At 39.5% G+C, this 27,606-nt stretch overlaps 1 protein-coding gene across 2 annotated transcripts in view; it reads left to right on the forward strand.

The window, feature by feature from the left end:
• The window catches only part of SYTL4 (synaptotagmin like 4), a 64,515-nt gene that overhangs the window by 13,048 nt on the left and 23,861 nt on the right, over positions 1 to 27,606 (forward strand). For both annotated transcript variants that reach the window (XM_040264967.1, XM_040264969.1), the window contains exons 2-5: positions 17,144 to 17,315; positions 17,559 to 17,774; positions 17,906 to 18,015; positions 18,256 to 18,358. In XM_040264967.1, the coding sequence (XP_040120901.1) occupies positions 17,206 to 17,315; positions 17,559 to 17,774; positions 17,906 to 18,015; positions 18,256 to 18,358 (539 nt within the window). In that variant the 5' untranslated portion in view covers positions 17,144 to 17,205. The remainder of the gene's footprint in view (positions 1 to 17,143; positions 17,316 to 17,558; positions 17,775 to 17,905; positions 18,016 to 18,255; positions 18,359 to 27,606) is intronic.

The following is a 27,606-nucleotide window of genomic DNA, read 5'->3' on the forward strand; positions in this document are numbered from 1 at the left end:
GCTACTGCTGTTTCATTCTAGTTCCCTTTCTCCAAGCTGGAATAGATGCCCCAACTTGGCATTCTCATAATAACCTGTGTGTATATTTCTTTGATTACCATGTTCTGTTATGACTGTTCTCTAAGTGTTTCCTTCGATAGACTGTGTGTTCTTTGTGGGCAGATACTCTGCATTGTTTTGTGAGCACGGCACTTAGCACATAGTTGGCCTTCCTAAATAGTCAGCAGTTCTGTAAACAGTGCAGAATACAGAGCTCCACGTCAGGGAAAGAAGTAGAATTTTGAAGGCCTGGAACCACACAGACATTCAGAGTTAACTACCAGTATGGGAGAGGGAGATCTCACAGAATAATCTTTGGGGCCAGATACATTTACATCATTTAATCTAGGAGCCAGAAGGGACTTCAGGGGACGAGAGTGGGAGTCTGTATCCAAGAAAAATTGGAAAGATCTGAGAAACCAGACTTAGCACCTTTGCAATTTGAATCTACCTTAAATTTGTCTGAGCAACCTTGACTAGATACAGAAGACAGACAAATTTTAATAAACATTTAGATTTCTTTTCTTGGACAGACATCACCTTAAAATTGAAAGGGACTATTGATAAAATAGCCAACACAGTATCCTAATGTAAAACTTTTGTTGACTGTAAGCAATGTTGCATGTCACTCAGCTGTTACCAGCCAAGAGGATGTTCTCAGTTGGTGCCTTTGTGTATAGATGGCTGGATCCAAACAAGGGGATTTAGGGAAGCCCTACATCCCTGGGAACTTTCTTTTCTACATGGAGACTTTTTTGGGGGGCAAGGGTGAGTTTGGCAGACTCACCACATAACATGTTTTGGTTTCATTTCTCCATGCTCTAAAATCCTCTCTCTCTTACCTTTAGATTTGAAAATAATTAGTTCTTTTCCTCCAGAGTGGGCTGGATTTTGCTAGGTATGCTTCACTCATGTTTTGGAAACCCGCACACATAATAGGTATTAATTCTGACTGTGATAGATTGGTCTGCTGCAGATACAGTAATTGCCTTCATCACAATTAGCTAATAGAGTCCACTGTGGAATGTACCTTATGGCAGCATGATCTCCATTCATTAAGCTGCTCTGCTTGCATCTCGGCAACTGCATTACAGTCATCAGAATGATTTATTCTTTCCTAATTAACATATAACTATATGTAAGCAGAATCATGATAATACATGGCAATTGGTAAGAATTGTTTCTCTTCACCCTCCTTTAAGCAAATTGTTTCCCAACTTTTTGATCACCTCTAATATACTCAAGGCCTCCCCAGTGTCTCAGTGGCAGAGAATCTGCCTGCCAAGGAGGAGACCTAAGTTCAGTCCCTGGTTGGAGAAGATTCCCTGGAAAAAGAAATGGCAACCCACTCCAGTATTCCTGCCTGGGAAATCCGAAGGGCACAGGAGCCTGGTGGGCTACAGTCCATGGGGTCACAAGAGTTGGACATGACTTAGCAACTACACAACAACAACAAATACACATAAATTTATTTATAAACTATATATTTCTCACTGTCCCAATATTTTATAAGGCATTTACAAAAATAGAAGAAGGGTATGAGATGAAACAAAGCCTCTTTAAGATTAATTTTAATATTTATTAATAGTGTAACAACTGCTGCTCTCACTTTGAGAGCAGTGACACTGTGGTGCTTCATTTGAACAAAATCTTGGTTTATGGGATACAGCTACCTGAGGGTCTGATTCTAAGTTGTTTATCTTAATACTTGATTTAAAAAAAAATTATTTTTCGTTGTGCTGGGTGTTTGTTGCCACGCATGCTTTTTCTCTGGTTGCATCAAATGGGGCTGCTGTTTGTTGCAGTCCATGGCTTCTCATTGAGGTAGCTTCTCGTGCCACAGAGCACAGGCTCTAGGTCGCCCAGTCTTCAGGAGCTGCAGCATGTGGGCTTAGTTGCTGCACAGCATGGGATCAGGTGTCAAACTGGTGTCTCTTGCATTGGCAAGCAGATTCTTTACCACTGAGCCACCAGGGAGGCGCCTATACTTGAGTTTAATGGCTGTTGTAGCTGAGAAAGGATACCTCACAAAACATATAAATCTAAAAATTAAAAAGTGCATTGTTGGATGCACTTACTAAATAACAGTATAAATATTAATTTCAGGAAACAGTTATACAGACATTTTGTTTTTGTTCCATCTTCTCAGCTCTCAGCATGCTGTCTTTTCATCTTTTTAACATATGGTTCAATACTCATGGAATATCTTCATTTGGAAGGGTTAGGAGATGAAATACATCTCTTAGGTAATAAGTAAATAATAATAGAAAAAATTTCAAATCTACTCTGTATTCTTTATAAAAGCCCCTTTGATTAAAAAATATTTTACTGTTTGAATGCATTTAAAGTCTCCTACTGCCTTAGAGGTATTTTGGGAGTGTAAAGCTGCTGGTTACAAAGTGTTTAGTTATATTTAACCTTAAAACTTTAAAAAGTACATTTTTAAGTCATCATTTATATACAATAAGCTGTGCATATTTAAAGTATACAATTTAATGAAATTTGACATCTCTGTATATCCATGAAACCATTACCAAAATAAAGAAATTAATCATATCTATTACGTTCAGAAGTTTTCCTCTTGCTATTTTATAATCCTTCCTTGGAGGAACCTGGTGGGCTTCAGTCCATGGGGTCATAAGAGTTGGATACCACTTAGTGACTAAACAAATCCTTCCTTCCTGTTCATCTCTGTATTATATCCCTGTTTTCTCACAACCACTGATCTGTTTTCTGTCACTATACATTATTTTCCATTTTCTACCAGTTTTATGTAAATGAAATAATGTACTACTGTGTGTTCTTTTTTGTCTGATTTTTTTCAGTCAACATAATTGGTTTGATACTCGTCCATATTGCTGTCAGTAGTTCAGTCTGTTCTGTTGTTGAGCAATGTTCCATTATATGGATATACCTCAAGTAAGAAAAATCCATTCACCTTTTCATGGGCATTTGGGTTGTTTCCAGTTTTTGGCTATTATGAATAATGTTGTTATTATTATTCACATGCAAGTCTTTGCATGGACATATGCTCTTGCTTTTCTTGGGTTAATACCTAGAAGTGGAAAGTCTGGGCCGTATGGGAGATATATGTTTAACTTTTTGAGAAACTACTAAAATGTTTTCCAGCATGGCTGTATCATTTTATTAATACATTCCCACTGCAGTATGTGAGAGTTCCAGTTGCTTCAAATCTTGGCCAACATTTGTTACATTTTTAGTTTTAGTCATTCTAATAAGTGAGTAGTGGCATTTCGTTCTGATTTTAGTTTGCATCTCACTAAGAATTAATGATGTTGAACATCTTTTCAGATGCTTATTTGCTATTTATATGTCTTTGGTGATACATTTGCCTAAATTTTTGGTTCATTTAAAAAGTTCAGAGTTTTTTTTTTTTGTCTCAAAAATCTTTATTTAAATAAAGATAAACATTAACACACATAAAGCATTGATTTTTCTTGGCTCTTGTGTTCCAATCCTGTGTTTCTTTTTTTTTTTTTTGGTGGGGGTGATTAGCAAGAACTACTTTTTTTTTTAATTGGAGCATAATTGCTTTACAATGTTGTGTTAGTTTCTGCTGTACAACAGCATGAATCAGCTCTAAGTATACATATATCGCCTCCCACTGGAGCCTCCCATCCCTTTAGGTCCTCACAGAGCACTGAGCTGAACTCCCTGTGCTATACAGAAGCCTCACACTAGCTATCTGTTTTACACAGGGTAGTGTATATATGTCAACACTACTCTCTCAATTTCTCCCACCCTCTCCTTACCCCATACCATGTCTGTTCTCTACATCTGCATATCTATTCCTGCTCTGTAAATAGGATCATCAGTACTATTTTCTAGATTCCATATATATGCATTAATATGTGATATTTGCTACTTCACTCTATATGGCAGATGATAAGTTCATCCACATCGATACAAATGACAAATTTCATTCCTTTTCGTGGCTGAGTAATATTCTATTGTATATACATACCACTTCTTTACCCATTCATCTGTTGTGGGACATCTAGGCTGCTTTCACATCCTGGCTGTTGTAAATAGTGCTGCCATGAACACTGGGGTACATGTTTCTTTTTGAATTATGGTTTTCTCAGGGTGTATTCCCAGTAGTGGGATTGCTGGGTCATATGGTGGTTTTAATTTTAGTTTTTTAAGGAACCTCCATACTGTTATCCATAGTGGTTATATCAATTTACATTTCTACCAACAGTGCAAGAGGGTACCTTTTTCTCCACAGCCTCTCCAGCATTTACTGTTTGTAGATTTTTTAATGATGATGGCTGTTCTGACTGGTATGAGGTGATACCACATTATAGAGTGTAGAGTTTTGAGAGTACCTTACATGTTCTGGATACAAGTCATTATCAGATATACTGTTTACAAATATTTTCTTCCAGTATATATAGTTTTTTTTTTAATTTTCTTATTAGCATTTTTCAAAGAGCAGAGTGTTTATGTTTTAGCAAGTTCTGAATCACATTTTTGGTATTATATCTAAGAAATCTCTGCATTTTTTGCATATGTCTACCCAGTTTTCTCAGCACCATTTGTTGGAAAGACTCTCACTTCTCCACCAAATTCCCGTGCATCTTTAAAAAAATAATTTTAGTTTTGACTGTGCTGGGTCTTCATCGTTGCATGCAGGCTTTCTCTAGTTGCAGTGAGCCAGGCCTACTCTGCGTTGCTGTGTGCAGGCTTCTCATTGTGGTAGCTGCTCAAGCTCTAGGCGGGTGGGCTTTAGTAGTTGTGGTGCTTTGCCTCAGTAGTTGTAGCACATGGGCCTAGTTATTCCATGGCATGTGGGATCTTCCTGGACTAGGGATTGAACCCATGTCCCTTGCATTGGTAGGCAAATTCTTAACCACTGGATTACCAAGGAAGCCCCTCCCTTACATCTTTATCAGAAATTAAGGGACTATAAACATAAGGATTTATTTCTAGACTCTGTTCTCTTCCAGTGTCTACCTGTATGCTACTAAAACACTCCCTTGATTACTGTAGATTTATAATAAGTCTTGAAAACAGATTGTGTAACTCTTCTAATTTGGTTCTGTATATGTCTTGAATGTCACAATATGTTTTATAAATTGTTTTGCTTTAAGGAGTCAATTATATTTTTAAAGGAAACATAAATAAGAAAATAATATTTTTTACCTGCATATTTGGAGTAGGAAATGGCAACCAACTCCAGTATTCTTGCCTGGAAAATTCCATGGGCAGAGAAGCCTGGTGAGCTACAGTCCATGGGATCGCACAGAGTCGGACACTACTGAAGCGACTTAGCAGCAGCAGCAGCAGCAGTGTTCTTCATTACTTTTTATAGATCCATATTTCTATTATTTCTATCTGGTATTATTTTTCTTCTGCCTGAAGGACTTCCTTTAAAATTTTTTATAGTTGCAGATCTGATTGTGATTAATTCTTTCAATTTTTACATTAAAAAAAGTCTTTATTTCACCTCTGTTTCTGAATGACATTTCACTGGGTTTAGAATTCTAGGTTGGCAGATAATTTCCTTTCAGTGTTTCAGAGATGTTCCACTGTCTTCTCGTTTGCATTGTTTCCAGTGGTAAATTTACTTTCATTATTATCTTTATTCTTCTGAGTATGGTATGTTGTTTCTCTTCTGCCTCCCACCTGCTGGCTGCTTTTAAGAATTTCTCATTATGTCTGGTTTTAAAAAATTTGACTATGCTGTCTCATATGGTGCAGTTTTTTTTCTGCTTCTTGTGAAATTCATTGAGCTTCTTGGATCTGTGAATTTGTACTGTTCATCAAATTTAGAAAAAACTTGGGCCAGTATTTTCTCAAATATTTTTTCAGTGCCCCCATTTCCTTTGATGATTCCAATGACATGCATATTAGGCAGCTGAAAGTTGTTACACTGCTCATTAATGCTCTGTTTTCTTCTGAGTTTTTTTCTGTTTCATTTGAATAGTTGCTATTGCTGTCAACTTCAATAATGTTTTCTGTTACAATGTGTAATCTGCTATTAATCTAATCCTGTGTATTTTTCATCTCAGACATTGTTTTTTTAAAATTAATTTATTTTAATTGGAGGCTAATTACTTTACAATATTGTGGGTTTTGCCATACATCAACATGAAGACGTTTTTTTAATCTCTAGGTTTGATTTGAGTCTTTTTTAAAAATCCTTTCATGTCTTTATTTAGCTTTTTAAAATATGGAATGCAGTTACAATAACTGTTTTAATGACTTTGCTAATTCTAACATTTGTGTCCATTCTTGGTCAGCTTTTGATTAATTTTTCCTCTCAGCATGGACTGTATTTTCTGCTTTTTTGCATGCCTATTTATTTTTTATTGGGTACTAGATATAAATTTTACCTTGTTGGTTGCTGATATTTTTATATTAGTACAGATATGCTTGAGCTCTGTTCTTGGATGCACTTGAGTTACTTGAAACAGATTAATCCTTTCAGGCTCTTCTGTTTCGATTTGTTAGGCAGTGCACAATCTAGGACTAATTATTTCCCATTATGTAGGCAAGACCCTTCTGAGTACTCTGCCCAGTACCCTGTGAATCATGAGGTTTTCCAGTTTGACTGGTGGAACAGGCACTATTTCTGGTCATGTTTGAGTGACAGGCACTGTTCTTTTGAATCCTTTCAGCTAGGGTTCTCTCTCTGGCTTAGTGTAATTTCCTCACAGGCATGCCACATTGTTGATGTGTCCTTTGCTGAATATGTGAGGGAGGCCCCCTGTAGACCCTCTGCACTTCTCTCTGTGACTCTCTCAGGCACTCTGTCCTATGAACTCCAGCCAGACTCTCATCTCTGTCACCACAACTCAGGGAGTTCACCGGGCTCTGCCTGTATTTGTCCTCCCTGCACCATGGCCTGGACACTCTCTCAAGACAGTGAGCCTGGAAAGCCAGAGGGCTTACCCTGTTTGCTTCCTGTCTCCCAGGGATCACAGTCCTCCATTGCCTGATACTCAGTGTCTTCAAAATTACCATTGTTTTATATATTTTATTCATTTGGGGAGGTGGAGGGGGTCCAGGCAGGGTAAAAATCCATTCTTGGCCAGAAATAGAAGGCCACTGACATTTTATAATCCCCAATTTTCATGAGCAGTTATAATTTGTAGCTCCCTTTCAGTTCTAATTTTTCAAAAAATGTATACATCATCATGTTTCTTGACATAGCTAGATCAGTTCTAAATATCTGTTCAAAAGTATACAGAATGACGTGCAGCAATGCAAGTTTTAAATATCACTCATCAGTTTCTGTGTAAAATATACTATCATTTGCTTAATGATAGTTTAATTCAGGGTTTCTTGGTTAAACTAATGTCCTTTGAAACACACTGGTTCACTTTTTCATTTTCAGTGAGCTATAAACTTTGCCAAAATTGTCCATTGCCCTTGGCCCAAACAGCAAAATGCTTTTGTCGTATCATTTAAGTGGGACATGACTGATGATGGAATAGAATTTATATGCAAAATCATCACATAATTATTACCCATAGGTTTAGAGGAATAATTTAATACTGGTTCAGTCTTTTTGCCCTTAAGCATGGGTCAGTTTTTCTGGACTTCTCTGTCATCTCTAAAGTTGTCAGCATAGTTGCTCACTGAAAAAAAGGCCTGAAACTTTAAACTTAAATGCAGTTTAACTCACAATTCATCTGTATTCTTTAATAGAAAATCAGTGTCACTTTGTAAGACCCAGTTACATCTTAAAGAACAAATGCACATATAAAAACTGACAAAAATAACAATAGCTAAACCTTAGAGTTTAGCACTCTTTCTGTTCACATTACTTTGCTGCTGCTGCCAAGTCACTTCAGTCTTGTTCGACTCTGCGTGACCCCATGGACGGCAGCCCACCAGGCTCCCGTCGCTGAGATTCTCCAGGCAAGAACACTGCTGCATATTTTAAAAACTCATGAATCTTTATAATAAACCCAAGACAGTAGATATCGTTTTCTTCCTTTTACCAGTGAAGAATTTGGGAGCTTCCCATGTGGTGCTCGTGGTAAAGAACCTGTCTGCCAGTGCAGGAGACATACGAGACATGAGTTCGATCCCTGGAGGAGGGCATGGCAACCCACTCCAGTATTCTTGCCTGGAGAATCCCACGGACAGAGGAGTCTGGAGGGCTACAGTCCATGGGTTCAGACAGAGTTGGACACGACTGAAGTGACTTAGCACACATGCACAGTTTTCTTCCTTTGACCAATGAAGAAATTGAAGCACTGAGAGGTTTAGTAGCTTGCCCAAGGTCACACAGATAGTCATTCATGAAGTTGGGATTCATATTCAGGCAGTTGGGGTCCAAAGGCCGTGTTTTGGGCCTGACACCAGACTGCCTCAGGAATATAAAAACACTTTGCTCTCAGCTCTAGTGCCACTCTTCAGTTTCTGTGAGTGTAACTTTAAGCATATAAATGCAAATAGATTTCTGGGTGAAGACATTCAGCAAAGTTTATTGATCTCATATTGTGCATCAGACACTGTGCCAAGTAAGCTCTTGGCGGGTACCAAGTCCAGATACAGTGCCTACCTTCAAGAAGGCCACATCTGGTAGAAGTTTCTAGTTTGAGCATGCGTATTACCATCTTCCCGTTTACATGTGCCATGTGCATTGCATGTTTGAGAGAGGGAGGGGTACCGATGTGCCCAAGAAATTAAACACAAAAACATCTGTTTTATTTGCTGGCCACTACACAGACATTCTTTGATGTTTTTCTAATTCACATCAGTTTCTGTTTTGGGAATACCACAAAGATTTTAAATCAAGCACTGTTCTTACAAGGAATTCTATGGCTTTGATGGTCTTTTTTTATATTTTGGTCATTGCCCAAGATCATATAACTAATAAAAATCTTTGCTCTATTTAGCTGATCTTCAGAATTTAAGTGGAGAAGGCAATGGCACCCCACTCCAGTACTTTTGCCTGGAAAATCCCATGGGCGGAGGAGCCTGGTAGGCTGCAGTCCATGGGATCACGAAGAGTCAGACACAATTGAGCGACTTCACTTTCACTTTTCACTTTCATGCATTGGAGAAGGAAATGGTAACCCACTCCAGTGTTCTTGCCTGGAGAATCCCAGGGACGGGGGAGCGTCTGTGGGGTCACACAGAGTCGGACACGACTGAAGCGACTTAGCAGCAGCAGTAGCAGCAGAATTTAAGACAATTCAAGAGAGCTCCCCCACCACTTCTTGAAAACTAGCTCTTTTAGTGTTGGTGTTAATGTTCTCTTAATCTACAGGAATAGGGTATAAAATAGATTTATCTCTTTGGATAAATAATTCTACATATGTTCATAATACCAAGATTATTGTGTTGTTTAAGTTGTTTACACACACACACACTAAGTTTTTATCTGCTGTGCTATCAGTAATTGAGAGATGTATAAAAACCTCCCATTTTAAAAAACTAATATATTTATTTTAATTGGAGGCTAATTACTTTACAATATTGTGGTTAACTTCCCATTTTGATGGTAGATTTTTCAGTTCCCTCTTGCTTCCTGGTAGCTCAGTGGTAAAGAATCTGCCTGCCAATGCAGGAGACATGGGTTCAATCCCTGGATTCGGAAGATCCCCCAGACAAAGAAATGGGAATCCACTCCAGTATTCTTGCTTGGAAAATCCCATGGACAGAGGAGCCTGGCAGGCTACAGTCCATGGGGTTGCAAAAAAGTCAGACATGACTTAATGACTTAACAACAACAGCAACTTGATTTGTAGGTATTTGCATTACAATATTTTCCTGAATTTTGACTAATAAGTATTTGCAACTTTATAACTCTATGCACCATCTTTCCTAAAATATCTTCTTGTGGGCAGGAAGCCCATAAGATGTTTCATCTGAGTCTTGACACCCCACAACTAATGTGGAACAAACTGTCCATCAGAGCTTGGGTTTGGAGACTCATGTTATCTGAGCTGTGGTTCTTTTCAGTGGATAATCCTTACACTTTTGACTGGATAGTGTTAGTTGCTCAGTTGTGTTTGACTCTTTTTGACTCTGTGCACTGTAGCCACCAGTATACCTGTGATTGAATTTCAGTGAAGGACTAAAGTTTTCTCGGGCTTTGGTCTCTCCATTAAATCCTAGTACTGTTTGTCAATTGGGAGAAAATGAAAGGTCACAGGTTTTCTGTGATGCAAATCTGTCTGGCTTTCTTATTTGTGCCTCAGTATTTTTTTGAATTCTATTTTTTAAAATGTGATATGCCATTTGCCATAAAAATATATCACTTAAGTCATTGCAAATGCCTTGTTTTCATTTATGAATTTCTCGGAAACACTCTGCCCTATGGTATGGGCATGGTGGTGGTGGTGAGGCAGGGAGCGGGTTTCTTCTTTAAGATGTTAATGATGGGTTAGTACAATTATGAAATTATGATTTCTTCTTTGGCGTATGAGACTTGCATTATAACTTAGTACATGATCATTTGGTGGGGCGGGCAGTAAATGTTCCAGTTGGATATAGAATTCTACATATGTTCGTTAAATTAGACCTATTTTGTTCAACTTGTCTTATATGTAGTAATTTTTTATCTGCTTATACTATTAATAATTGAAAGAAGTATGTTATTTCCCCTCTTTTTTTTTTACAAATTCTATTTTATTTCTTGACTACACCTATCAGTATAGTGCTAATTTACATAGATTACATCATATTTTCTTTTTAAATTGAAGTATAGTTAATATTCCCTGGAGAAGGAAATGGCAGTCCACTCCAGGACTATTGCCTGGAAAATCCCATGGACAGAGGAGCCTGGTAGGCTACAGTCCATGGGGTCACAAAGAGTCGGACACGACTGAGCGACTTCACTTCACTTCACTATAGTTAATATTAAAGGAAATGAACCCTAAATATTCATTGGAAGGACTGATGCTGAAACTGAGGCTTCAGTACTTTGGCTCTCTGATGCAAAGAGCCAACTCATTGGAAAAGACCCTGATGCTGGGAAGGACTGAAGACAAAAGGAGAAGGGGACGACAGAGGGTTAGATGGTTAGATAGCATCATCGACTCAATGGACATGAATTTGAACAAACTCTGGGAGATAATGCAGGAGAGAGAAGGCTGGCATGCTGCAGCCCAGGGGGTTGCACAGAGTTGGAAACATCTCAGTGACTAAACAATAATAATAATAGTTAATATACTTTATTATATGTTCCATATATTTATTTGTAAGGTATACAATATAGTGATTTACAGTTATTAAAGGTTAGACCCCATTTAGAAGTGACAGTGATAGAGTTAGTTACTTAGTCATGTCTGACTGACTGCAACCCCACAGACTGTAGCCCACCAGGCTCCCCTGTCCATGGAATTCTCCAGGCAAGAATACTGGAGTGGGTAGCCATTCCCTTCTCAAGGGGATCTTCCTGACCCAAGGATTGAACCCAGGTCTCCTGTATTGCAGGCGGAAACTTTATCATCTGAGCCACCAGGGAAGCCCAGACTTCTTTTATAGTTATAAAATATTAGCTATATTCCCTGTGTTGTATCCTTTTGGCTTATTTTCTATGATCTCCCATTTTGATGGTAATTTTTCAGTTTCTCTCTCTAGTTGTACATATCTTCTATTATATATTTGGAGGGATTTTCTGAGTGCATGTTAATAAAACATACTTGATTTTTTTTAACTCTATGTAGTAGTCTTATCTTTTATAATGATTTTATTATTTAAAAATTTTTTTTTTAGATATTAATATAACTGTCTCAACTTTATTTTGGTTTTCATTTACCTGGTATATCTTTTTTCCATCTTTTTACTTTCAGTCTTTCATGATCTTTATGTTTTAGATGTGTCCCTTGTGAAATGGCACATACCTGGATTTTTAAATTTTATGTAGTCTGTTTCTGCTGCTGCTAAGTCGCTTCAGTTGTGTCTGACTCTGTGATCCCATAGATAGCAGCCCTCCAGGCTCCCCCGTCCCTGGGATTCTCCAGGCAAGAACACTGGAGTGGGTTGCCATTTCCTTCTCCAATGCATGAAAGTGAAAAGTGAAAGTGAAGTCACTCAGTCATGTCCAACTCTTAGCGACCCCATGGACTGCAGCCCACCAGGCTCCTCCATCCATGGGATTTCCCAGACAGGAGTACTAGAGTGGGGTGCCATTGCCTTCTCTGATGTACTCTGTTAACCTCTGTATTTTAAAGTATGAGTTTTACTTATACATTTAAAAATGTTAGTTGACATATTGGAGCTTTTTTTTTTTTACCATCTTATGTTTTATTTTCTATTTATTTCATTTTTCTATGTTTTTTCTCCTTGCGTTTAACTTTTTTTTCCTTATTCTATTTTCCCATTACTGAATCTGCAAGATCACATCTCAAGTGAGCTGGCTAGTAACAGGGTTAACATTGGAAATAGCAACCTATCATCTAAGGTGAGGTTGAGGATGGAATGCAGCTTTACCGAAAGTAGTCAGATTGGCAAGTGATAGGGCAGAGGAGGCAAGAAGCTGATGGAAGTCATGGCTTATATATTCTCCTTGGGGATGAGAATTAAGAGTATTTCCTCAAGACTGCCTAAGAAAGGGCCTGTGAAAGACGCTTGCTAAGTCACTTCAGTCATGTCCGACTCTGAGCAACCTCATAGACAGCAGCCCACCAGGCTCCCCCATCCCTGGGATTCTCCAGGCAAGAACACTGGAGTGGGTTGCCATTTCCTTCTCCAGTGCATGAAAGTGAAAGGTGAAAGTGAAGTTGCTCAATCGTGTCCGACTCTTAGTGACCCCATGGGCTGCAGCCTTCCAGGCTCCTCTGTCCATAGGATTTTCCAGGCAAGAGTACTGGAATGGGGTGCCATTGCCTTCTCCTGTGAAAGAGGCTTAGCATCTTATAATTCAGTAAAGACCAAGAAATAGTGAAGTCAAGACAATGTTGATACTTCCAGAACCTGTGTAGCTTTCCTGTGATGTTTATATGCTCTATTATCTTGTTAATAATTAGCTTAATTACTTTTTATTACCTTTGTCATGCTGATGGATTCTAAAAGCCCACCAGGCTCCTCTGTCAATAGGATTTCCCAGTCAAGAATACTGGAGTGGGGAGTTTCCTAGGTGGCTCAGTGGTAAAGAACCTACGTGTCAATGCAGGAATACTGGATTGGGTTGCTCTTTTCTTCTCCAGGAGATCTTCCTGACCTAGAGATCAAACCTGGGTCTCCTGCATTGCAGACGGATTCTTTACCATCTGAGCCACCAGGGAAGCCACCAACTGAACTAAAGGCAAGTAAAAAGACTTATAGGTGACAGCGACCTGGGTATAGGAGCAGACAAGGCAGACTATATAGCCTTGGTACAGGTTTGGGATTTTGATGGACAGTTGCTGCAGTGAGATGAAGGTGCATGGATATGGAAGATGTTGGTGAGAGTGGTTCAAATGTTGCACTATCGGGAGTCCAGGATGGATAGGGAAGGAAGATAGATCAATGGGAGGCAAGTAGACCAAGAGAAAGTGTAGGGAAGGCTCAAGAGACTGTGGTCTTGGTAAGGTTGTAGATAGGTATAGTGGGAGTAAGCTGTAATTGAAAAATAGGGATTCTTTAAGATTTCAGAGGGGGGCAGTCCTGGTTGGTCAACTCCATGAGTGAAAAATAAAGGGAAGATGTACAGTATTAGCAGTTCCATTTTGTCATCGTGCTATCTTTGATTCCTTAATGACACTCTTACTCCCTTGGCTTTTACTCCTAGCTGGTCTCATTATTGTGCCAGTGTGCTTGGCTCATCACAGAACTCTGCTGCCTCTCCATAAATATCAGTTTGCTAATAAATTTGGCTTTGCTTTCATTTCAGTGTGTCTGTGCCATCCTTAGTCTTTAATTGCCAGTCAGTTGGTGATACCTAGTTTATCCAGGAGCTGCTGATTTGGGGGGCCAGTTCTGCAACCATAATCACACAATATGGGAATTCATTTCCACAGTGCTTTTCATTGCTGTGTTCAACATTTTATCATTGTTTTGGCCATGGTCCTGCCTGGATAGAGCCAGTGGAGCGCTGGCTCTTGAATGCAATTGCCTGGGCTTGAATCCTAGCAACTTCAATTACTCTCTGTTTATTCTTGGGTGAGTTAACCTAACCTCTCCTGAGTCCTCATCTATAAAATGTGGATAATAATAGTACCTCATTCTTGGGGTTGTTGTGAGCATTAAATGAATGTATGTCAAGTACTTGTTGCCTGGCATGTAATAAATTCTCAGTGAATGGAACTGTTGGGGTTGATGATGACAGTGATGGTGATCAACAGTAGTGGTGGCATATGATACTGGAAAAGCCCTTGTTCTCATGGAGAGTATATATTCTCCTTGAGGGTGAAAAGTGAGAATATTTCCTCAAGACTTCCCAAGAAAGGGCCTATAAAAGAGGCTTAGCATTTTATAGTTCAATAAAGACCAAGAAATCATGAACTCAAGAAAGTGTTGGTATTTCCAGAACCTGTGTAGCTTTGGTATGTCGTTTGTGCTCAGTCATGTCTGTTTGCGACCCCATGGACTGTAGCCCACCAGGCTCCTCTGTCTGTGGGATTCTCCAGGAAACAATGCTGGAGTGGGTTGCCATTACTTTGTTTGTACTCTCTATTATTATCTTGTTGGTAATTAGTTTTTAAAAGGGAAAGCACTTATGTAATTTCAAGGGAAAACAGAGAAGATAAGTATGATCCTCACTTTTGACTCTGTCACTTATGACTACAACAAAACTTCTTGCCTTACTTCTATGCCTGTCTCTTCTCTTACAGCCCCTGTCACTGTTACAGCTCTTACTAGCCAGGTGTTTAACTTTGACATGCACACTAGGCATCTTTGCCTTCACACTTCATTCTTTCCATTCAGTCAGTCACTCCATTTTGTCATTTCTACTTCTCAAACCTATTTGTGTTCTCTTGTCTTCCTGTTCTGGTTTAGGTCTGCCCTGCAGCAGATTCACTGAGTACATGTATTCCAAATGTGTGTTCCAAACACTGATGGGATTTTTTGCACACATTATTCAATTTTCTTGACACCTTTGAGAAGTAGTTCATTTTGTAGTTGAAAAACCAGAGGATGACAGAGATACAGTGACTTTGCCCAGTTGGTTAAAAGCATTGTAAATTTCCACTGGCTATCTAATTTTAGATATGGACCACCCTTGTGGCAGAAAGTGAAGAGGAACTAAAAAGTCTCTTGATAAAAGTGAAAGTTCAGTTCAGTTCAGTCGCTCAGTGGTGTCAGATTCTGCGACTCCATGAATCGCAACACGCCAGGCCTCCCTGTCCATCACCAACTCCCAGAGTTCACTCAGATTCATGTACATTGAGTCACTTCAGTTGTCTTTTTGTCCAGTAATCTGTCTTCTTTGAATGTTTTCTTTCTTGAAATTTAAAAGTGAGACTTATCTGTAAAAAAATCAGAGCTATATAAAATAAAAAGTAAAAGTTGCCCCCCTCAATTCTGCTTCTCAAGAGGAACCAATGATAATGGGTTTTGTTCTAGATTTTTTTCTTTGCATAGACAAATGTATAGATAGATACTTTAGCAGACAGATCATTCAAATATAGTCCTAAAATGACTCTTATTTTTCACTCAAGATATATTTTCATTCATATCTACCACATTTTAAAAATGGATGCATAGTATGCCATCATATGGAAATATTGTTTTGTTTAATGATTTCTCTATTAAAGAACTTGTTTTTGCTCTTATGAATAATATTGCAATAACTTTCTTGTACATACACCATGCATACACATTTATGTGAATATTTCTATTAGCTAGATTCTTAGATGTGGTATTGCTTGCTTTTGGAGTATGCACATTTTACAGTGTGTTATTGAATCTGAAGCTCCAATAATTTGGCCACCTGATGCGAAGAACTGACTCATTGTAAAAGATCCTGATGCTGGGAAAGATTGAAGGCAGGAGAAGGGGATGACAGAAGAAGAGATGTTTGGATGGAATCACTGACTCAATGGACATGAGTTAGAGCAAAGTCCTGAAGTTGGTGAAGGATAGGGGAGCCTGGCATGCTGCAGTCCATGGGGTCACAAAGAGTCAGACTCGATTGAGCAACTGAACAACAATGTGTTATTGTACTTCAATTTGTCTTTTGAACCAGCCTTTCATACTATAGCTAGAGTGATCTTTGTAAAACAAATTTGAGTATGTGATTTCCCAATATCAAAAACAAAGCAACAACAAAGGTGTTTGATGGATTTCTATTCTCTGTGTCATCAATTTAAAAATTCTTAATTTTTAAGAGTATTTGAGAATTACACAATTAGGTTTCCAGCTATATTTCCTACCATTCTCCCCAACCAACAAACATATACTCTGTTCTATGAGGCAAAATCCACCTGTTCTATAAAACCTTCCACATGTATATAGTTCTCTCTTTTCCCTCTCTAGGCAAGATAGAACTAATTACTGCCTTCTCTAAGTTCCCACAACAACTTAATATCCCTCTAAGAGTGCTTAGTACACTGTACTCTGTGTGTGTACCTTTCTCCTCTGTGATCTTCAGCACAGGAACTGTGCCTCACTCATCGTTGTATCTGTAGCACTTTGCACAATTCCTGTCAGAGTAGGTTCTCAACAAATCTGGGTGAAATAGGTGAAGATATTCTTGAGGTAGTGTTAGCAATAAGAACTTTGGGAGATAGAGTAGGTGATGGCCATTTCGAAGTGTAGCAAAAAGCTGACTGAATCCAGGACTCTGGTCAGGAAAGGTTTGAAAGGAAATAGGCTTCAACTGGCAGAGGTCCCTGTGTGGTTTTCTCCACTACAGAGATCAGCTGTCTGATTATTTGGCTGAATAGATTTGTGACTTGAGAACATTAAAAGTATTGAAAATTAGATAATTGAGGATCCACTTGGTGGAAGGAGAATTTGACTCAGGTGTTGCGTCCTCTTTCCAGACTAAGATGCTTACGTTGAAAGACCCAACTGTTTGCCAGAGTCATTCATAGATTTTTTCCCCTTGCAAACTTCGTCTCTTCCTTTTCAGGAGGAGTCACCTGGAGGTATAGGAATGGCGCATTGGCCACACAGCTGTGTGTGTCTGTTTAGCTGCTCCAGGGGAAGCAGGAAATTCTCTGTGCACAATTAGTTTTTATCTTTTTTTCAGGCAAATCTGGTGACCTGGTAGATTTGAAGAAAGAAGAATAGAAGGAAAAACTAGGACAAGTCATGTCGGAGATACTTGATCTCTCTTTTCTGTCTGACGTGGAAAGGGATTTGATCCTCAGTGTTCTACAACGAGATGAGGAACTCAGAAAAGCAGATGAGAAAAGGATTAGGTAAGAGTCCCAGAAAAATCATGTTCCCAGGCCCTTAACCAATGATACCCGGACTTTTCCTTATACTTCTCATCTGACTTTCAGAGGAACTTGTGTATGAGTTTTACAACTCCTCACTGGGTCAGGTTGGGCTCTGTTGCTTTCACAGAACTAAATAGTTTTACTGTCTCCACCTCTTGACCCATCTCTGTCCAGCCCATGCAGCCTCCAAATCACTTGTGCTTCTCTTTTGGGTATTGGCAGGCGACTGAAGAATGAGTTACTGGAGATAAAAAGGAAAGGGGCCAAAAGGGGCAGCCAGCACTATAGCGATCGGACCTGCGCTCGGTGCCAGGAGAGCCTGGGCCGTTTGACTCCCAAGACCAACACTTGTTGGGGTTGTAATCATCTGGTGTGTCGGGACTGCCGCATTCAGGAAAGCAATGGTACCTGGAGGTGCAAGGTGTGCGCCAAGGAAATGTGAGTGTTACTTAGAGTTGAGAGAAGAAAGGGGACCCCAGTTGTGGTTTCTCCCTTTGTTCTTTATTAGTTGAATGTCAAGGGCCATTTTCTTAAAAATCCATTTCTTGTTTTCTTTTATTCCTTCCCAGAGAGCTGAAGAAAGCAACTGGAGACTGGTTTTATGACCACAGAGTGAACCGCTTTGCTTACCACACTGGCAGTGAGATAATCAGGATGTCCCTGCGCCGCAAGCCTGCAGGTACCAGACCTGTTGGGATATGGCTCCCTGAGGCGCTTGGCCTCAGTCATAGACCCGCTGCTGTGGGATCATAGTGTATTCTTACAGGCGGTGTGTCTTCCTTCACTCCATGGGCTCAACCCATTTATGGGCAACATAAAGAGTGTGTTGCCATCCTTTCTGGAAACATACTGTGTTCCCCTTCCCCCACATCCCCCCCGCCATCATCACCCATATGCCATGCTTTTGTTTGTCTTGAAGTGAATAAAAGAGAGACAGTGGAACAGTCTCTCCTTCATCAGTCACAATTGGGTGATATCTGGCCAGGAAGAAAGATCATTCAGGAGCAACAGAAGGAGCCAAGGTAAGACCCAAGCAATCATTTAAAGAACAGGCTATACACGCCTCTAATTGTTTTATTTTTTAACTTCTATTTATAAAATAATAGATGTTCATTGTAGGAAAATTTGGAGTGTACAGAAAAGAGTAAACAAGGAAGAAAAAAAAATTCCTAATCCTGTAACCTACATATAAACATTAACATTTTGGTATATTTACTTTTTTCTTTGTAAGAACAATTTGAAGACAAAATACAAATAACACAAACTCATTATTAAACATTTAACCAGTGTAGAAAACAATAAAGAAAACAACAAATCACCCAAAACCTTACTACCCCAGTATTCGTATTATATAAAGTTATTTCAGATATGTTTTTTGCATATGTATAGATAAAGGGATGGGTGGATGGATAGATCAAAAAACTTTTATAATATTAGATCATAATATATTAAATTAAAAGCTTTGTTTCATTTTACTTGAATTTAACAGAATAAACACTGAAATAAAATACAGGAATCACTAATCTTCAGATGAGTGTTTCTTTACTGTAAAGGATATTAGTCATTAATATCCCTCTAAACTTAAGAAAAAATATTATGGAAACCACCGAGCAGTTAGTCATTTTTGTGTACTATCTTTATGGTAACAGCCTTATCAAGCTATAATTCAGACTATGTAGTTCACCCATTACTAGTGTACAGTGAAGTAGATTTTACAGAATTGTGCAACCACCACCTTGATTGAGTTTAGAACTTTTTATTACCTTAAAAAGAAACCCTTGTACGCTTTAGCTATCACTGCCCCCCACCCACCTCCATATCATTCCCCACCCCTAAACAGTCTCTGATTTACTTTTAATTTCTGTTGGACATTTTATTTAAATAGAATCATAAAATATGTGGTCCTTTGTGACTGTTTTGTCTCACTTAACATAATGTTTTCAAGGTTCATCCATGTTGAAGCATGTATCAGTACTTTATTTCTTTTTATTGCCAAATAATATTCCATTATATGTAAATACCCCCATTTGTTTATCCATTCATCTGTTGATAGATATTTGGTTTCTTTCCACTTTTTCGACCAATGCTATTATGAACATTTGTAATGAGTTTTTATGTGGACATGTTAGTCCCTCAGTCGTGTCTGACTCTGTGACCCAATGGACTGTAGCCTGCCAGGCTCCTCTGTCCATAGAATTCTCCAGGCAAGAATACTGGAGCTGGTAGCCATTCCCTTCTCTAGGGGATCTTCCTGACCCAGTGATTGAATCTGGGTCTTCTGCAAATTGCAGGCAGATTCTTTACTGCCTGAGCCACTATACTTTAATTTAAAAAGAAATTAAAAATAATGAAATAAAATACTTAGGGGAAAAAGGAATTGCTTTTTTTTTTTTTTTTAGGAATTGCTTTTTATATACTTCTTTTCTGTAACCCAAGGGAGGGGTTACAAAGGGATAGAGATGATACCAAGGGAACATTTCATGCAAAGATGGACACAATAAATGACAGAAATGCTATGGACCTAACAGAAGCAGAAGATATTAAGAAGAGGTGGCAAGAATACACAAAAAAACTATATAAAAAAGTTCAACCACAATGGTGTAATCACTCACCTAGAGCCAGACATCCTGGAATGCAAAGTCAAGTGGGCCTTAGAAAGCATCACTACGAACAAAGCTAGTGGAGGTGATGGAATTCCAGTTGAGCTATTTCAAATCCTAAAAGATGATACCAGCAAACTTGGAAAGCTCAGCAGTGGCCATAGGACTGGAAAAGGTCAGTTTTCATTCCAATCTCAAAGAAAGGCAATGCCAAAGAATGTTCAAACTACTGCACAATTGTACTAGCAAAGTTATGCTCAAAATTCTCCAAGCTAGGCTTCAACAGTACGTGAACCAAGAACTTCCAGATATTCAAGCTGGATTTAGAAAAGGCACAGGAACCAGAGATGAAATTGGCAACATCCATTGGATCATGGAAAAAACGAAAGAGTTCCAGAAAATTATCTACTTCTGCTTTATTGGCTACGCCAAAGCCTTTGACTGTGTGGATTACAACAAACTGTGGAAAATTCTTAAAGAAGTGGGAATACCAGAGCACCTTACCTGCCTCCTGACAAATCTGTATGCAGGTCAAGAAGCAAAAGTTAGAATTGGACATGGAGCAATAGACTGGCTCCAGATCAGGAAAGGAGTACGTCAAGGCTGTATATTGTCACCCTGCTTATTTACCTTATATGCAGAGTGCATCATGTGAAATGCCGGGCTGGATGAAGCACAAGCTGGAATCAAGATTGCCAAGAGAAATATCAATAACCTCAGATATGCAGATGACACCACCCTTATGGCAGAAAGCAAAGAAGAACTAAAGAGCCTCTTAATAAAAGTGAAAGAGGCGAATTTAAAAGCTGGCTTACAACTCAACATTCAGAAAACTAAGATCAGGGCATCTGGTCCCATTACTTCATGGCAAGTAGATGGGGAAACAGTGTAAACAGTGAGAGACTATTTTGGGGGGCTCGAAAATCACTGCAGATGGTGACTGTAGCCATGAAATTAAAAGATGCTTGCTCCTTGGAAGAAAAGCTATGACCAAGCTAGACAGCATATTAAAAAGCAGAGACATTACTTTGCCAACAAAGGTCTGTCTAGTCAAAGCTATGGTTTTTCCAGTAGTCATGTATGGATGTGAGAGTTGGACTATAAAGAAAGCTGAGCAGCAAAGAATTGATGCTATTGAACTGTGGTGTTGGAGAGGAATCTTGAGAGTCTCTTGGACTGCAAGGAGATCCAGCCAGTCCATCCTAAAGGAAATCAGTCCTGAATATTCATTGGAAGGACTGATGCTGAAGCTGAAACTCCAATACTTTGGCCACCTGAGTGAAGAACTGACTCATTTGAAAAGCCCCTGATGCTGGGAAAGATTGAAGGCAGAAGGAGAAGGGGACAACAGAGGATGAGATGGTTGGATGGCATCACTGACTTGATGGACACAAATTTTCGAAAGCTCTAGGAGTTGGTGTTAGACAGGGAGTCCTGGAATGCTGCAGTCCATGGGGTCGCAAAGAGTTGGACACGACTGAGCAACTGAACTAAACTGAAGGGAGGGGCAAAAGATAACTTGGGGATACTGGGTTTCAGTCTCCTGAAATTCTCATAAGTGTCTTCTTGTTTTTCAGTCTCATTCATGTCCTACTCTTTGCAAACCCTTGGACTGCAGCATACCAGGCTTCCCTGTCTGGCTCACTCAGTCTTAAGTGTCTGGTCTCACTCAGTCTAGCTCTAGATGCATCCTCTAGTTCATACCAGTGCTCTGAGAGAAGACATCCCGCAGAAGGCTTGTCTGCCTTGGTTGGGGTGCCCCATTGATATCTGGGGTATAAATCTTGAGGATTTTTGTCTTCTTTATCTTATCCCAGGATTGCCTACTCACTCACTTAATCTGTACACATTGGAAGAAGTTTTGCCAAGCTAGATTTTCTTCTGTTTTATTAGCCTTCACTTTTCAAACTTCATGTCTTGAGGCTTTATTCCTTTCCTCATTTGATTGCCGCTGGCGAAGTTTTGACTTTTTATTTGTGTTTTTTCCCCCCTAACTTTCCCTCATCCAAAGAGAAATGAGATTTTATCATGTTTTATATGACTGATGAAAAGCAATATAGAAATACATCAAATGAGTCCCCCATAAGTTTACTTCTCCTGCCCCAGACAGTTCTTATTGTCATTAATGATTCTGGTGTATAGACTACCACACTGTCTCAATGTACAAATATGAGTTGGATTCTTAAAATTTTAATTTCTTTTTACAAAAGGATCATACTGTATACATTGTTGTTGTTCAGTCTCTAAGTTGTATCTGACTCTTTGTGACCCCATGGACTGCAGCATGCCAGGCTCCTCTGTCCTTCATTATCTCCCGGAGTTTGCTCAAATTCATGTCCATTGAGTTAGTGATGCTGTCTAACCATCTCATCCTCTGTCGTCCCTTCCTCTTCCTGCCTTCAATCTTTCCCAGCATTAGGGTCTTTTCCAGTGAGTCAGCTCCTCACATCAGGTGGCCAAAGTGTTGGAACTTCATCATCAGTTCTTCCAACGAATATTTAGGACTGATTTCCTTTAGGATTGACTGGTTTGATCTCCTTGCTGTCCAAGGGACCCTCAGGAGTCTTCTCCAGCACCACAATTCGAAAGCATCAATTCTTTGATACTCATCTTTCTTAATTCCTTTCTTTGGGCTTCCCTGGTAGCTCAGATGGTAAAGAATCTGCCTGCAGTGCAGGAGACCCGGGTTTGATCCCTGGGTCAGGAAGATCCCTTGTAGAAGGGCATGGCAACCCATTCCAGCATGCTTGCCTGGAGAATTATATGAACAGAGGAGTCTAGTGGGCTACAGTCCATGGGGTCGCAAAGAGTCGGACACGACAAGGTGACTAACACTATGCTTACTATGCTTTCTTAATTCCTTCAGTATTATGCTTTCTTAATTCCTTCAGTATTTTCATTACCCCATTTTTGAACTTGGTGTCTATTAGACTGAAGAGATCTATTTCGTTGTTTGTTCCTTCAGGGGAGTTCTCTTGGTCTTTTAACTGGGAGTGGTTTCTCTGCTTCTTTATTGTGCTCATGTTTCTCTTACTTTGTGAGTTTAGGAGAAACAAATATCTACTTTATTCTAGAAGGGCTGTTCATCTGCAGGAGTGTTCCTGTGTAGCGTAGTGTGTTTAATAATTTTTTGGCATGAGGGCTGTTTTTGTTTTGGATGCTTGCTGTCCCTTTCTTCAGTGTGTGTTGGCTGTTATCCCCTTGACAGGGAGAGTGCTCGTGCGCTCCCAGGAAGGCATGTACAGCAGTTGGCACCCGGTTGTGGGGCCCTCAGTGGTAGCAGCAGACTGTGCCCTCTTCTGGGGTCTGAGATGGCATTGGTGGTTCACACCCACCCCTGGAGCTTTTGTAGGCAGTGCCTTGCCAATATGAGAGTACATGGTTGGGGAAAGAAGCTTCTGTGGCGAGCCCACCCCTCTCCTGGCTCACCCCCCTCTAATGGCACCTTGCCTCTCTGGCAGGCCCAGGCTTCTTCTTGTATTACTGTTATGTGGCGTGCCACACACTAGCCCCCTCAGGCTGTCTTCATGCAGGCACCCCCAGTCTTTTCCCCAGCTCTGCCTCTATAACCTGAGACTCAGCACCTAGGCCCCACCCGCCCCAGCAGACCAGTGTCCCAGGCTGGGGAATGCCATTGGCACTGTCTATGCAGGCCCCTGTCTGCTCTGCCCTCTGCAGACCTGTTACTACACTCTGCTCTGAGGCTCTAAAGCTGCGCCTCTGTCCTGGCTGATCTCTCGCCGGTGAAGGAACTTTCCTGTGGGTGGAACCCTTTTCTCTTTCACAGATCCCTCCCAGGGGCACAGGTCCCAGTCCTGATTCCTTTCTCTCTTCCTTTTTTCCTTTGTCCTGTACAGTTATATGGAGATTTTTTTGCCCTTTTGGAAGTCTGAGGTCTTCTTCCAGTAGATATTCAGTGAGGATATTCATTGAAAATATTCAGTAGATATTCTGTGAGAATTGTTTCACATGTATTTTTGATATATTTGTGGGAGAAGGTGAATTCTACGTCCTACTCCTCTGCTATCTTGACCCGATCCCCAACCATACCAATTTTTGATGAGGATGTAGAGCAACTGGCATTCTCATACAGTGCTGGTAGGAATGTCCAATGGTGAAACCACTTTGAAAAAGAGTTTAGTAGTGTCTTAACCAGTTAAACATGCACCTACCTTGTGAATCAGCCTTTAAATTTCTAGATATTTACTCAAGAGAAACACAAGAATATGTCCATACAAAGACTTGTGCATGAATGTTCATAGCAGCTTTGTGATTGCCAAAACCTAGAGATAACCCCAGTGTCCATCAGCAGGTGAGAGGATAAACTTTGCTTTGTTTATACAGTGGAATACTACTCAGCAATGGGAAGGAATGGATTACTGATACATGCAACAACATGGATGAATCTTGAAATAATCATGCTGAGTGAAAGAAGCTAAACAAAAAAAGAGGACCGACTGTATGACTCTGTTGATATAAAATTCTAGAAAAATCAAGCTAAATGTTAATGACAGCAGATCAGCACTTACTTGAAGACAGGTCTGAGGAGGGAGAGATGGACTATGAAGGGGCATGAGGAAACTTTGGGGAGTGATAGACATGTTCAGTAGCTTAATTGTGGTGATGGTTTCACAAATGTATACATATAGCTGATTCATGTCGATGGATGGCAAAAAACACAGTATTGTAAAGTAATTAGCCTCCAATTAAAATAAATTAAAAAACTCATCAAATCACGTGCAGTTTATTAATGTTAGTTATAGCCCAAGGTGCAAATGGAAAAAAAATGACAGAAAAATATCACATTGGCATCTTTCTATGTCAGCACCAGGGGTCTGCCTCATTCTTTTTTGTTCTCATATGGTGTGTCATTGTATGTATGTACTATGATTTTATGCACACAGCCTTGGTTGGGTGACTCATCTGTTTTAGGTGACGAGCCCCTCCCCTTCTTTTGTGGATAAGAAGGGCTTTTATTTCCTGAACTTGATTAAACACATCTGACATCACTGGTCAGAATGTAATTTCTGAAGCCTACTGCTTCTGGCTGTCTGTGACTTCTTGTCTCATTGAACCCAGAAGACTTTCATTTATCCTAAACATGAAAACGGATTAAGTGGTCATAAATGATCTTTTTCATAAAATTATGGAGCCTCTCAAATAATCTAATTCAACTCCCTTATTTTTGCAGAAAATAAAACAGGGTAAGTGATTTACCTCAGATCATACAGATAGTTAGAGCCCAGGACTCCCATCTCTAAGTTTATTTTTCTACTGCACAGATGTCAAATAATTGGTTTTTTGCCCTAGAGTGGTTTGTATCAGCTTTGCATCAGTACATATTAATCTTTAGGAAAAAATACAAGCAGAAAACACTCTCCATGGACCACTATTAAACTCTCTCTCTAGAGGAATGGTTCTGCTTTGGGTTCTTTGTTCTTTGGAGCAAAGAGTGGAAAAGAATGATTCTAAAGTGAAAATGAAATCAAACACCCTGCTGTGTTTTTGACTAATATATCTAATATACAAAAGCTAATATATCTCTCAAGAAATGACACTGTTTCACCTCTGGCATGCCCTAGGATTTCAACCCCTGCTGTTTGTTTTCATAGAGCTATCTCAAATATCATGTTATGATCACTTGGAAAGTTTATTCTCTCCTGCCTAAGACGTTATAGATTTTGGCTATTTCATTCTGTGTTCTTTTCTTATTAATTCCTTCACTTGTTTGTCTATGAATGCCTACTATTTTCCAGGCACTGTTTTAGGCAATAGTATATACTGGTGATGACAACAAAGTTCCTTGCTTGAGGAGTGTAGATTTGGGAGTGGGGGACACAGACAGCAAGTGAATAATCAAGTAAATATATGTCAGATGTTGACAAGTGCTGTGGAGAAAAATGAAGTAGTCTAAAAGGGAGTACCAGGAAAGCGTGTATGTATGCAGGCAAGGGCTTAATAATAATTAATAATTATACAAAATTAATAATAATAATAACAAGATGACATTTGAGAAGAGAGAAGCAAAGTTTTAAAGTATACAATTCAGTATCTTTTAGTACTTTCAGAATATTGTGCAGCCATCACCACTGCCTGATTTCAGAACATTTTTATCACTCCAAAAAGAAACCCTGTGCTCATTAAGCAGTCACTCTCCATTTCCACAGCAACTAATCTGCTTTCTGTTTCTATGGATTTGCCTATTCTGGACATTTCCTGTAAATGGAATCATACAGAAGGTGGCCATTTGTGTCTTGCAATTCACTTCAAGGTTCATCTATGTTGCAGCATGTGTGACACTTCATTCCTTTTTGTTGTCAATAATATTTTATTATATGGCTGTACTACATTTCCTTTATCTGTTCATCTGTTGATAGACATTTGGACTGTTTCCACCTGTTGGCTATTGTGAATAATGCTGCTGTGAACATTTAGATACAAATTTTTTTGTGTTGACACGTGCTCCCAGTTCTCTTGGGTAGATACCTATGAGTGGAATTGCTGGGTTGTGTGGTAGTTCTGTACTGTATATATATATGTGTGTGTGTGTGTGTGTGTGTCTATGAGTGGAATTGCTGGGTTGTGTGGTAATTCTGTACTGTATATATGTGTGTGTGTGTGTGTGTATTTATTCCACATTGCCAGGCTTGCAGGATCTTAGTTCCACAACCAGGGATTGAACTTGGGCCCCTGGCAGTGGAAGTGTGGAGTCCTAACCACAGGACCACCAGAGAATTCCCTGGGTTTATATTTTTAAAGCTCACTTTAGCTGCTGTGTTGAGGGTAGATTGTATGGGGACAAGGGCAGAAGTAGGGAGTTCAGTTAGGAGACTATTACAAGCATTTCTTGAGTAAGGGGTCCAGGAATTGTGTCCTTCCCTTTAGAGATGAGGACTGTTGTTTTGAATGCCCTAATATCTTCAAAGCATACTGCTCATTTATGTACATACTTTAAGGCCCACTGAAGGCATTTAGTCAAGAATTCAGTCAACAAATAATGGAGTGCCCAGTCTATGCTGGTTTCTCTGCTAGGCATTGGGAACATAGCAGTGAACAAAATATGTGATCACTGATCTCCTGGAACTTAGTCTAATGGAGGAGAAAGACACTAAAGAAGTCGTTTGTTTATCGAGCAAATTAAATAATTTGTATAAAAGACATAATAATTAGGCATATGATTACTACAAAGACATCAAGTTGCTTTAGGAGCACATAGGAAGGCTACTAATCCATACTTGCGGTTGGGGCATGGTCACAGATGTGAAGGAATTGACATGTAAGTAGAGACTGGAAGAAGGAGTAGATTTAGCCAGGAATTTCAAGTAAACAAGAAAAATGGCCACTGTGACCATCCCAGGCAGAGAGAAGAGGGAAGAAAAGCAGCTTTGTCATATTCAGGGAACCAAGAGAGCTTCATCATTCCATAATGTAAAGTATAAGGAGAGGTAGAGGGTGAAAAATGAGTCTGTAGAGATGAGCAGGGGGTCAACTCATAAGGATTTTCTTGGCATGCTAAGGAGTTTGAACTCAATCTCAAGGGCAATAGAGAACCTCTGAGCAGTTTTAAAAGTGTACTCAGCTCTTAGAAAGATCACTTAGGCTACTACTGTGAAGGAGTTGGAAGGAAGCCAACACCCAGCAGGAGAGCCCATTTTCCTTATGTGTTGGCT

Source organism: Oryx dammah, unplaced genomic scaffold (assembly GCF_014754425.2).
Source record: "Oryx dammah isolate SB20612 unplaced genomic scaffold, SCBI_Odam_1.1 HiC_scaffold_23, whole genome shotgun sequence".
In the NCBI taxonomy this organism is placed as follows: Eukaryota; Metazoa; Chordata; class Mammalia; order Artiodactyla; family Bovidae; genus Oryx; species Oryx dammah.